This window comes from Diplotaxodon limnothrissa, linkage group LG8 (assembly GCF_057381915.1).
Source record: "Diplotaxodon limnothrissa isolate DT_005_m linkage group LG8, D_limnothrissa_male_GT1.1, whole genome shotgun sequence".
NCBI classification, from domain to species: Eukaryota; Metazoa; Chordata; class Actinopteri; order Cichliformes; family Cichlidae; genus Diplotaxodon; species Diplotaxodon limnothrissa.
Genome location: NC_140603.1, coordinates 19,231,595 through 19,245,197, shown reverse-complemented (window position 1 = coordinate 19,245,197; position 13,603 = coordinate 19,231,595). Strand labels below are relative to the sequence as shown.

The window sequence follows — 13,603 nt, the reverse complement described above, 5'->3', positions numbered from 1 at the left end:
AAAATAGTGGGAATGCTTTTAAAATACCAAAAGAAAATATGGTGAAATTACCAGCTGAAACATACTGTCTGTTATTTTTTTGTCAGCTGTTTTCAAACACAACTTCTAAAAACAAATCATCAGAATTAGACCAGGACATTGTTGTTTTAACTTACATAAAACAGACAGCAGGACATTCCAGTCAGCTGCATTTAGACTATCGGAAAAACTCCCTGTGGTCGTGAGGAGGGCACTGCCTGACTATAGCGTGCAGGAGGCAGGAAACAGGATGACCACTCATTACCTGTGAACTCAGCAGAATATTCGCTTCTCTATTCTTGATTTTGCACAATTAAACATCATGCATTTTTTACTAGAGAACTGGCATGTTAAAGACAATATCTAATGATTGATACGGTTTAGGGCTGCAGTACATATGTGAAAACAGCCTTTTTGTTGCTTGTGGGAAAACGATCTACACCAAAAAGAAACTGAAGAACAATTTTGAATATTCATGAGCAAAATTATTCAAATCTTTAACTGTGGATGGCAATGAAAAAAACATTAACTCTGTAACATAAAGGGTTGCTCAGTTTGAATGAAGCTGCTTTTAGATGGTTTAAGTAAGGCACTTTCAATTGCAGCATTAAAGTCTCTGCTTAAAGAAGGTAAACAAAAACAGGGTACCAAAATCTTAGCGCAAAAGGTATTCAAGATATTATTTTCCTGCTATACAAAGCTTTTTCACTGAACTGAGCTAAATAGCTAAGCTGTTTTACATAGTCGTGTTTCAAATCCACTCTGAACCCTTTATGACTCCATATTTGCTGCTACTGCTGCTGCTGCCTCTGTCTGTATCTGCCCTGCTGGAGGCGTGTCTGTTGGTCTGCCGGTGTTTACGTTCACGGTGGGGCTTGCTGCGGTTGTTAGTGTGGCTCTGCAGCTGGATGTAGGTCTGATTATCACCCTCCAGGATTTTCTGAGGTCTACCGCTGTCCTTATGAACAGCCCTGGGTGCATCTCCCTTCCCAACTCTGCACTGGTTTTCATCATTAATGCCGTTCTGTTGACGCTCCTCTTGGGGAATGTTCACGTGATTCTGCTGACATGCCAGCTTGGCATTAGTGAGATCAGTGATGGGTAGTGGTTGGTTGTGGTTCCCTAGAGAAGGTTTGACGGCGATGTTGTACCCAGGTGGAGGCGCTGGTGCATTCCAAGAAAATGGGTAAGAGCTGTAGTCTTCCTCACTCAATCTCACCTCGTTAAGACGGCCTTGTCCTCTTGCCAGCCCGTAGAGCTCCTCATTGGGGAGCTCCGTCTTGCGGGAGTGTATTATCTCATACATGGTACCAATGCCCAGGTGAAGCATCTCCCATATATTGAGTGCTAGACAGAGCAGGGAGACTGTGTACATGATGAGGAGAAAGATTGTCTTCTCAGTTGGTCGCGACACAAAGCAGTCCACCTTATGAGGACAGGGCTGGTCTTTGCATACATAGGTGGCAGGAACGGAAAAGCCATAGAGGGCATACTGACCACAGAGGAAAGCAACCTCCAGCAAGGAGCGCAACAGGAGTTGGACGACGTAAAGGCGCATCAATCCATCCTCTTTGATACGATGACGCCCATCATGGCGTACTTTGGCTTTTTCTTTTCTATCACAGCTGCCTCCCTTTTCTGCTTCACAATCGTCGTTCTCCACCTCTGCCACTTCATAGATCATCGGGTCTTCCTCGTCGTCATCCTCAGCCTCTTCAATGCCCCTGTGCTGCTTTCTGCCTGCAAGATAGTGCTTCTTGGGTTTCTTCTGGGTAAATCCATTCACTCCCCCACTTTCTGCCTTCTCCTCTGCCCGAGCAATTTTGTTGACAGCGTAGCCCAGGTACATAACTGAAGGGGTGGCCACCAGGATAATTTGAAAGACCCAGAAGCGGACGTGTGAGAGTGGAGCGAAGGCGTCGTAGCATACGTTCTCACAGCCTGGCTGTGCTGAGTTGCAGACGAACTTGCTTTGTTCATCGTAGTAGATTGACTCTCCTCCTACGGCTGTTAGCACAATGCGGAAAACAATGAGAGTGGTGAGCCAGATCTTGCCCACAAATGTAGAATGGTTGTGGATTTCTTCCAGCAGGCGAGTCAGAAAACTCCAGCTCATGGTAGTGGTGGAAAAACTACAGCAAGAGGCAACATACACGTCCTCTTACTCCCTGTGGAGAGAACAGAAAGCTTTGGGTCATGCATGCAAACTTAAAAGGCAAATATCTACATTGATTCATTGAACACTAAGGTGGTTATGTCATCTCTTTTCGAGCTGCCAAGGGTAACAAATGAAGTCAGAGACAAAAGAAGAAACTAAAGGTTTACTCCCTCCAGGATTCGCTGCTTCTACCATAACCGAGTATGGCTGCCCCCATTCCCCTGCTGGCCTGTGCTCCAGTTTGTCTCTTTTGCTCCCCTTTTAATCCTTCTCCCTGTCTTTTCTATGTCCTAAACTAAAAAGAAACATCATTACTTCTACTTCTATCAAACATGGTTTAGGGAGTGACGGCACACTGTCTTCTCACATAGATTTATCGGTTGGTTAACTTGGCATTTTTCATTAGTGCTACAGGTCACATGAAAAGCCATTACAGGGATCTTCTAAAAGGAGGTGGAATTGCTCAGAAAATTAAACATTGTGCATGCCATATATATATTACACTTTGGCCTGAATAAGGCCACAAAGGTTTTTTACACATTCCTTATAACCTTTACTGCAATTTAGCTTATTGTTCTATTTGAAAACATATAGTCAACCATGGTGCTACTGACATAATACAACCACAATATGTGCATTAAAGATAAAATGAGCTTCCTGAAACAAAAAAAGCAAATAAAAAAGTTCCAAAACTTTGTATAATGCAAGCAAATTCGTTTAACTCACTGCTGTACATCCACCTGAAGGACAAAATGATACTCTGAGGAACAGGACTTGACACATATGCTCTTGACATGCCCTCCAGGATTACAAATGTACATAACTAACACACTTTTTCCTGCCTTTGACATATTATTTTCAATTTGAAGACAAACTAAGTTCAGCACAGAGCTCTTCTTGCCAGAATCTGATAATACAGAGTAGGAAAAAAATGATTTCTTACTCTTTCCATTTTTGTATATCTCTCAATTTGTCTCTCTTTTTCCTGACACGCAGAATGAATTGCTCAGCTTTTATTTTACATATAAAGACGCCACACACTCTTCTACTGTACTCACTATGTGTTTTGTTTAGCTCCATTTGTTTGCACAGATGGGTATGAGCACTTAGCTCTTCTGCAGAATGCACACCTACCTCCTGATTCGAAATAAATCACAGGCAAGTACTTTGTCTTTCCTATACATGGTAATCAAATAGTGTATTTCTTCACAATAACAACACTTTCATCCTTCAATGATAGCTGTGCCTTGTAGCTCATGTCCAAACACATCCTCAATATTAGTACACAAAGGGAAGAGTAATGAAGCAGATGGAACGCCTAAGTGTAATTGCCATCGTAATTTATATTACACCTTAAAAACGAAAAGCCATTCAACGTTGATTTGTTAATTTACAACAATATACAATATATTTATTTGCCTATTATGGTAATGAATGCACTCCGTGTAAATGACCCAGATTATTTGTTTATTTGATATTTTTCAAATAGTTAAATCCCTGAACGAATTATACCTTATAATATAGATTAAACTCTTATTTTGAAATTCGGAACGGGCAACTTCCGGGAAGGAAGATCGTACCGCAACTGCTTGCCACAGAAAGGATTAATGAGAAGGTTATCGTTTTCCATCCAGCTTAAAATTAGCATCTAGCTGGAAGGCAAACAGCTCTTACGATGTGTCTATGGCAATTTGTGAATAAATGGGTTGGAATACCCCACCATGGTCCATCCGTAATGATCATTGAGTGCATCGTCTGAATAAAGTCCGGCTGGAATGCTACAGTAAGAGCTGATCCCCCGCATCATCCTGCTGCCATCCTGCACCACAGAACCACGAGGACGAGTCACGGAGCTGTGTTGCTATTCGTCTGGGATTGACAAGACATTTCACGGAGCAACTCAGTGCCATTCTATGGGTCTTCTAGACAGAGACTTTATAATCGTCATGCAGCTGGCTTAATGGTTTGATGTGACGGTCAGAAAAGGTATGGAACATTTCATTCTAATCGACAAGGAAAGGACATTCATTCTCATCAGTGGTGGTTAAAGGGAGAGAGAAGGTCGTCAACTACTGTGGACATCTGCTGCATTAAGACACAACGGACATGAAGTAATAACAAGTGAAGTAATTTTGTTTATTGGTATTTACCACCACTACTGTATATTTATCATCCTTTCTACTGACCAAAAAGGGGGTGAAAGAGGGGCATTTAGTTCAATTTGTAACTGTACAATAGTAATGGTGTATTGATCTGTGTTTAGCATAAGAGGTTTACTTTACCACATCAGTTTGCAACAGCTAGCAGGTTGCATTTATTATTTTATACATTTCTTCTCAATGTTGTGTTGGTTATCCGCTTCTATTTCAACTTGGTTTAAAGTGCAGAGATTCTCCTCCCATCTGTTAATGCAGCCTTTAAGTTATAGTAACCACAAGCAGCTCATTAACTAAAGCCTGCAAATTAGATAAGTAAATAACATAAACATGAAGGAAATGGAGACTCCCTCCTCACAAACAGAACTAGAGCATCAGATAGTCGACCTGCAGAATAAAATCAAAGGGCTTAAGGCGTCTCTTGAAGACACATCAGAAACTACGGAAATAGAACTTTTGGAGAAGGAAATTCAACGCAGAGAAGAAACGTTGAACAACTTACAAGGTGAGCTTAAGGAAGGCCTCCGACGTTCCACTCGAACAAAAATCCCAACTCCAAAGGCGCTCGAAATGCAGCAGGAGGAAGCAAGAAAAAGGGAAAGAAAGTTCATCTCAACGTACGAAAGATGGAAGATTCGAGCCCGAGAGTCAAGAGAGCAGCTCAAGTCAGACATTAGTAAAGGCGAGCTGGCATCTTTGATGGATTCTTTGGAGAAAGAGAAAGAAACTGTGTTAAACACTTACCTTGAAATACGAAGTCACATTACACCTTCTCCAGAATTAAGACGTCACGTTGACAGTTGTGAGGCAGTTACAGCCGAAATTATGAAAGTTACCTACGAGAGAATGTCAGATCTCGATGGTGATTATGATGCAGAACAAGTACATTGCCGTCTCAGGGAGCTGCTTAAGAACAGCTACGCACGCTCCATCTATGGATCCACTGCATCTAGAGTGACAAAGTCAATCCGTAGTCACAAAAGCACTACTCTAACACTCAAACAGGCGGATGCAGCAGCAGAGCTAGCTGCTAAGGAAGTCGAATTTGAAGGGTTGCTGGAAGAAGAGAGACAAATGGAGAAGATAGAGGAACAGCACAGAAAAATGGAAGTAGAAAAACGCAGACTTGAACGCCTTCAAGCAGAAAAGAATTTGAGGGCTGCTCGGGCCAAACTGCAAGTCTACAGCCAGGTAGCCTCGCAGGAAGGCAGTCTCCATTCCTCTAATAGTTCAGTGGGAAATCATCATGTTCCCCCTGCTATCAACCCTCCAACTCCCACCGTCACAGCATCGCCACCCGACCTAAACGTGTCATCCCTTGCCCAAGCCCTACAAGACAGTATGGCTCTAAATAGACTTCCAGTTCCAGAGCCGTCTGTATTTAGTGGGGACCCCATTCAGTTCATTGAGTGGAAAACTTCATTCATGTCACTTATTGACAAAAAGGCCATCTCCCCAGCAGACAAACTTTATTACTTGAGGAAGTATGTAGGCGGCCCAGCTCGTAAAACATTAGAAGGAACTTTCTATAGGAATGACAGCGACGCTTATAAGGATGCGTGGAACAAACTGGATAACAGATATGGCCAAACCTTTATTATACAGAAAGCCTTCAGAGATAAGCTCACAGATTGGCCAAAGATCCAACCAAGAGATGCAGAAGGATTAAGAGACTTCTCAGATTTCTTAAACGCTTGCCAAGATGCAATGACACATGTGAAGAGCCTCGAAATACTGAACGACTGTGAAGAGAATAAGAAGCTAATCCTTAAACTACCAGAGTGGATAGCATCTCACTGGAACAGGAAGGTTACTGAAGCCTTAAAGGGCAATAAGGAATTCCCCAGTTTTAAGGACTTCGCCACATTTATGGCGACAGAGGCAGAGATTGCTTGCAATCCAATCACCTCAGCTTATGCCCTCCGCAGCTCTGAGTCGAGCACTGCAAAACAAGGCAGCAGAGACCCTAAGAGGAACAAGGCAAGCGTTCTAAACACACAGACTGAGGCTGACACCGAGAGGCTCAAGCCAGTTAAAGGAAAGGAAAGGTCTCCTTGTGCCTTCTGTCAAAATAATCAACACAGACTACATGGATGTCCCAAGTTTATTGCTAAAACTCTGGAGGAGCGTCGAGATTTTGTCAGAGAACATAAGCTCTGCTATGGCTGCACCAAACCTGGACATAGTGCAAAAGACTGTCGACATCGACACTCATGCAACACGTGCAAGGGTAAACATCCCACTTGTTTACACGATGACAACTATTTAAAGAAGGAAAGAGTTCTGCCACAGGAAACCACTATCCTGAGCAATGCCGGCCAAACGGAGGCTGCTGCAACTTCAATGTCAGTGATTACTGGACAGCCAACTAACACATCAATGATTGTGCCTGTGTGGGTGTCAAAAAAGGATACAGGAACTGAGAAACTGGTTTACGCCTTGCTGGACACGCAAAGCGACACGACGTTTGTTGACCAGGAACTGAGTGATGTATTAAAGGCAGATTCCTGTCCAGTTAAGCTGAAGTTAACTACGATGATTGGACGCGACGTGATCGTAAAGAGCCAAAGAGTCTCAGGGCTTTGTGTTCGGGGTTATCGCTCTTCCCTCCTCATCGACCTTCCTCCTGCTTATACCAAGGATTGCATACCAGTAAACAGAGCCCATATCCCAACATGCGAGACAGCTAAAAGGTGGAATCATCTCTCCAAGGTCATAGAAGAGATTCCACCTCTACAGGACTGTGAGGTTGGTTTATTGATAGGCTATAACTGCGCACGAGCAATGGCACCAAGAGACGTCATAACGGGAGGAGACGATGAGCCTTATGCAATTCGTACCGACTTAGGATGGAGCATAGTTGGTGGTACGTCGACATGCCCCGACACCTCAAGTACGGCGGGACAGTGCTTCCGAGTTGCAGTCAGGGAGCTCCCACCAGTCACTCCGGCAGATGCCATTCGCATTCTAGAGTCTGACTTTAAGGATGCTAAGGAAGACGGCAAACCAGTGTCTCAGGAGGACATCCTGTTCCTGGACAAACTCAAGAACCACATCGAAAAGAACAGTCTAGGTCACTACGAGATGCCGTTGCCCTTTAAGGAGAGACCTACCTTACCTGACAACAAACAGCTTGCAGTCATACGTCTGAGCCATCTAAAGAGGAAGCTGTTAAAGGATGAAGGGTACAAAGAACAGTATATCAAGTTCATGGAGGAGGTCATAGAAAGGGGTGATGCAGAGGAAGTCCACGATGATGGGAAAGAGGGCGAAAAATGGTACATACCTCATCACGGTGTATTCCACGACAAGAAGCCAGGCAAACTGCGCGTGGTGTTCGACTGCTCTGCCAAGTACAAGGGAACCAGTTTGAATGATCATCTGCTCACTGGTCCTGACCTGATGAACAATCTCAACGGTGTACTTCTTCGCTTCCGGTTGCACTCCACTGCATTGATGTGCGACATAGAGAAAATGTTTCACCAATTTCATGTGAAGAAGTCAGACCAGGATTACCTGCGCTTCCTTTGGTGGAAGAAAGGAGATCTCGGTGCACAGCCCCAAGAATACCGTATGAGGGTGCATATCTTTGGCGCAGCCTCATCGCCTGGCTGTGCGAACTACGGATTGAAGCATTTGGCTACAGAAAATAAAGACCGATACCCATTAGGCTCTCAGTTCATTCTGAGAAATTTCTATGTCGACGATGGAGTCACAAGTACAGACAGCTCAGAGAAGGCTATCAAGTTAGCAGAAGAAGCCAGAAAACTTTGTGCCCTGGGTGGTCTTAGGCTCCACAAGTTTGTGTCCAATGACAAAGCTGTCCTGGTAAGCATACCAGCAACTGAACGTGCATCAGACATTAAAGACCTCAACCTTGCCTTTGATAACTTACCTTCAGAGAGAGCGTTGGGTATCCAATGGCACGTCGAATCAGACTGCCTGAAGATCAGCACCAACCTTAAGGAACAGCCTGCAACACGTCGAGGCATATTGTCCATTGTTGCATCCCTGTACGATCCCTTGGGTCTCATAGCCCCCTTTTTGCTCATTGGAAAGGAAGTGCTGCAGCAGATGTGCTGCCATGGAACAGGTTGGGACGACCCTCTAACCAACGAACTTCGTCCACGGTGGGAGAAATGGAAAAACGACCTCAACAACTTGGAGAGGATAAATATACCCCGAAGTTATGCCCCGGCAGATTTCGGAAGGGTTATTAAACGTGAGTTACATCACTTCTCCGACGCAAGCACTACTGGCTATGGACAGTGTTCATATCTGAGGCTTAGCAATGAAGAAGGAGACATCCACTGTGCTTTAGTCATGGCCAAATCTCGCGTCGCCCCAACAAAGGTCACCACGATCCCAAGATTAGAGTTGACGGCTGCAGTCATCTCTGTGAAAACCAGCAATGTTTTGAAGGAAGAACTTGGATATGCGGACATTGAAGAGCATTTTTGGACCGATTCCAAGGTTGTACTAGAGTACATCAATAATGAGGCTCGACGTTTTCATACATTCGTAGCCAACCGTATCCAGAAGATACATCTCTACACGAATCAAAGGCAATGGAGATACGTCCCTACTGACCAGAATCCTGCGGATCGTGCTTCTAGAGGTTGTTTTGTCCATGAGCTAATATCATCGGACTGGTTTACCGGCCCTGCATTTCTATGGGAAAAGGGAGTTGACCTCTCAGAAGAGGTGGCTCCGGAACTGTCAGTCGGAGATCCAGAAGTTAAGGAAACACGGACTCTAAACACGGAAACTGTAGAACAAGATTCTCTTACTTATCGGCTGGCAAAGTTCTCATCCTGGACTCGCGCCATCTGTGCAGTGGCTCGCATTCTTCGAAGGATCAACAAGGATAAGTCAATCGGCCTCTCTACAGTGCAGGAAAGAGAAGAAGCCGAGCGCCTCATCATCAAAGATCTGCAGAGACAAACATATTCGGAGGAAGTGCGGCTACTGAAGAAAGGTTGTCAGCTGCCACCTCATAACAAGCTACATCACCTCAACCCCTTCTTGGACAACAATGGTGTGATTAAGGTGGGAGGTCGACTCCGTGATTCAAACCTTCCTCTCTCAGTTAAACACCCTACCATCATTCCAAAGGAACATCATGTTACAAGGATGATCATAGCATACTGTCATGAAGAAGTCAAACATCAAGGCAAGGGGATGACTCTCAGTGCAATTAGGACAAGAGGTTACTGGATACCAGGAATTGGCAGGACGGTTGCATCCTATCTTCGCCGATGTGTAGTTTGTCGGAAGCTTTGGAGACGGACAGAAGAACAGAAAATGGCCGATCTCCCTCCAGAGCGAGTAAATCCATCTCCACCCTTTACCTACTGTGGAATGGATTGCTTTGGACCCTTCTATAGCAAGCAAGGACGTAGTGTGCGAAAACGATATGGTCTCCTTTTCACCTGCTTCTCCTCCAGAGCCATCCATATTGAAATGCTGGAGGATCTATCTACAGACTCATTCATAATTGGACTGCGCTGCTTCATTGCTATACGTGGAGCCGTACGCCAGATCAAATCTGACCAAGGCAGTAACTTCCTAGGAGCCAAGAATGAACTGCAGGAAGCCCTCACGGAATTAGATGGTGATAAACTGACGAACTTCCTTTCTAAGAAGCAGTGTGACTTCATCCTAAATGCTCCTGGATCAAGTCATGTTGGTGGAGTGTGGGAGCGTCAAATTAGAACAGTCAGGAGTGTTCTCAACGCGACCCTTGGACTCTCACCTGGAAACCTACCTGATGCTTCCCTCCGAGCATTCTTCTATGAAGCAATGACGATAGTTAATAGTCGTCCTCTCACTATTGAAAACCTACATGATCCCAACAGTCTTGAGCCACTGACACCAAACCACTTACTTACCCTGAAGTCTACCATGGCCCTTCCTCCCCCCGGCAAGTTCATAAGGGAAGATATGTATGCGAGAAAGAGATGGCGCCATGTACAATATTTGGCCGAGCAGTTCTGGAGCCGTTGGCAGAAAGAGTACTTAGCCAACATTGCCTTTAGACAACGCTGGCACACCCCAAAGAGAAACCTGCAGATCGGGGATATAGTCATAATGAAGGATGAAGACTTGCCCAGAAATGAATGGAGGTTGGGAAGAGTCGTAGAGACTACAATGGACAGAGATGGACTGGTTAGGAGAGTGAAGCTCTGTCTAGGTGACAGGAAACTTGGCAAAAATGGTGAACGTCTTACTAAGCGGTCAGTGCTCGAACGGCCAGTTCAAAAACTAGTCTTATTGTTGGAAGGTGACTAGTCCATTCCTTGCATACTATGCTTCTGTTGTTTGGTCATTATTTGTATTATGAAATCATTGTGTTCTTTCTTCCTATGTTTATGGAGTTATGTTTTTGAACACTAATGATTTGGTGGGAGTGTAAATGACCCAGATTATTTGTTTATTTGATATTTTTCAAATAGTTAAATCCCTGAACGAATTATACCTTATAATATAGATTAAACTCTTATTTTGAAATTCGGAACGGGCAACTTCCGGGAAGGAAGATCGTACCGCAACTGCTTGCCACAGAAAGGATTAATGAGAAGGTTATCGTTTTCCATCCATCTTAAAATTAGCATCTAGCTGGAAGGCAAACAGCTCTTACGATGTGTCTATGGCAATTTGTGAATAAATGGGTTGGAATACCCCACCATGGTCCATCCGTAATGATCATTGAGTGCATCGTCTGAATAAAGTCCGGCTGGAATGCTACACTCCGCATTAAAGTCTGATTGATATATTGGCTATCTGATATTACTAGCTGCATGAAATACATAACACAATGCAGAAAAAGATGCATATAAAAATGCTGTTCTCACACAGAAAACTGCCATTCACCTGTTTGCTATTTAAGGTAGGACCTGACCTTCAGAATTCACCTGAGTGTTATCTAACTGTGGTATTCTTCATCTTGTCTCTTTGTAAGGCTCTGTGAACTGGCCGAAGACCTCTAATGTGCTTCTTTATGTGCTTAGGACGTCCCAGCGGAGTTCCGAGACTGTTTGTTACTTGGCGGAGTTAGGAGATTCTGTTCGGGGATTTTGATTCACAGAACCTTCCTTCCATTAGATTTTGTACATATTGGACTCTTAAACCGAGCACTTCAAAAAGACTTTGTATATAGCACTATCTACACCAGCACTGTAAATAAACTCACCGCACTTTCATTCCTGAGTCCTGCATTTGAGTCCGGCCAGACAAATCATGACAGCAGAGTGTGGATCACAGAGCAGTAAGTGCTGCTTAGGCATTCAAAGTAAGCAAAGTAGTTTTTAAATATGTGTTAGAAATGGATAAAAACACTGACTTATCATTTTCTTAAATCTAATTGCTAGAAATTAATGTTGGCGTAAGTGCTGAAAATCAAGTATATGTGCATTAACCTTTTATCCCTAATCCAATGATAATTTACATTTAAGTTTAGCTGAAGTAAAGCCATTCATTGATGTTCAATAATGGCACCATTTTATCATATTAATGTAAGCTGTTGAGACCCAAATGTACTAAGCAGTACATATCAGCATGATATTGCAATTAAAAAATGTTTTGATGGGTACGGAAAAAGAACACAGTTCATTTCAATGGTGATCAGCAATTGGCAGAGAGTAGAACAAATTAATGAGCCAAAAACAGGCAGACCTGTCGCATGGGATTTATGTAAGAAGTTTTGAAATAGCATGACATTTCATGAGATTTCAGTCAATGAGAGGCAACTGAATTCCAAGATCTAAAGAGAAGCTCTAAAGGGAAGAGGGGGGGGGGGAAGGAAGGGAGAAAAAAGACTACAACAAAGTTATTTTTTGTGTGCGCACTTCTGAGATAAAATACACAGACATGTGTACTGATCTCTGTGTAGAAATGTGACTAACAGCCTGAAAAAAATGCAAACGTCTGTGCTCACGGTAACTTGGTCACTTGTAACCCGGCTGCCTATGAAGATGCAAGTTATATCCTCGTACGCATCTTTTATTGAGATTTTTCTTGTCCCTCCCTCCAATACCCCACATCAAGTTCAGTTCAGTCAGTTCTGCTACATTAATATACCAGTATTACTGAAGACCAGAAATATGTGGGACTCGGCTCCAAACTCCGTGAAGAGCTACAGGAGAGAGCTCACAGCTTTGAGTCATCCACAATCGGCAATTACCCACTAGTTCTGATAACATCTCCAATTTCAAAACCCCCACCGGCAGCTATCACAACCACATAAGGCGAAAAAACTAAGACAGGCCTTTTTGTGTTAAAGTTGGTGCAAATTATAGTAAACTGTGTGCCGCAAACCTTAGTAAATCCTGTTTGTGTGAGTCATTTAAATATTTTCCTCCTAAAATTTCTGGAAGGCTGCAATAAAGCTAGCCATAAAAATACCTGTGTCCACGCCTTTCAGTCACAAAACTGACAGTGCAACTTGTAAATACCAAAGGCAGCTTTTTTAAGAGGTTTTAATATAAATCTAAAATTTTATTTTCAATTAAATTAATTTCAGTTTTGTGTATATAGTGCCAGCAATACAAACTTTGTCTCAAAGTGGTTTCTATCGTGAAGTAAAGAGCCTACAATATTAGAGAGAAAACACAATAGATCAGACAATCCCCTGTGAGTAAACACCTGGTGACAACAGTGAGGAAGAGCTTCCTGTTACAGGAAGAGATGTCTGGTTAAACCAGGCTCAGGGACGCCATCTAACTCCAGGACATGTGGGTAAAGAGAAGAAAAGGAGAAGAGCACTTTTTTTCACTTATGCACTACTACTAAATACTCTACCTAACCCCAAAAAACCTCTAAGCCGAAGACACCCATTTGCTCAAATCTAGGGCTGCAGACGCCTAAAGTAAGTAAAGTTTTAAAGATCTAGACTTCTGTGGGGCAAACTTTGCATGTGATGTGCCTGACTTTAGAGGCTTCCTAAGAAGAGTTTGTATTCAAACAATCTAGCTCCTGCTCTACTACTTGTAACTGTACATGACAAGAGGAGACAGAGATGTGACACGGGAACATGACTGAGATTGTGCTGGAACTGCTGATATATGGAATAATTTATTTTACCTCGCTGAATAGAGCATTCATCAAAAAAGCAATTCTTTAAAGCTTTATCTTTACTTGGTTCATTTATGTCACAAGAAAATAAATTACAAAAAAATCAATCAATCAAAAGACAAATCAAATGGGTTAAGGCACTATATCTTTCATCTGTAATCTTCAGGACACCACGCTGCAAGTGACTATTACATGCTTC

The 13,603-nt window shown here is 43.1% G+C and overlaps 1 protein-coding gene across 1 annotated transcript; it reads right to left on the bottom strand.

The window, feature by feature from the left end:
- Positions 1 to 769: 769 nt before the first annotated feature.
- On the bottom strand, positions 770 to 2,134 carry LOC146626744 (gap junction gamma-1 protein-like). Its single transcript, XM_085360777.1, has one exon. The coding sequence runs from the start codon at positions 2,132 to 2,134 to the stop codon at positions 770 to 772; it is 1,365 nt and encodes a 454-aa protein (XP_085216903.1).
- Between the last annotated feature and the right edge of the window lie 11,469 nt (positions 2,135 to 13,603).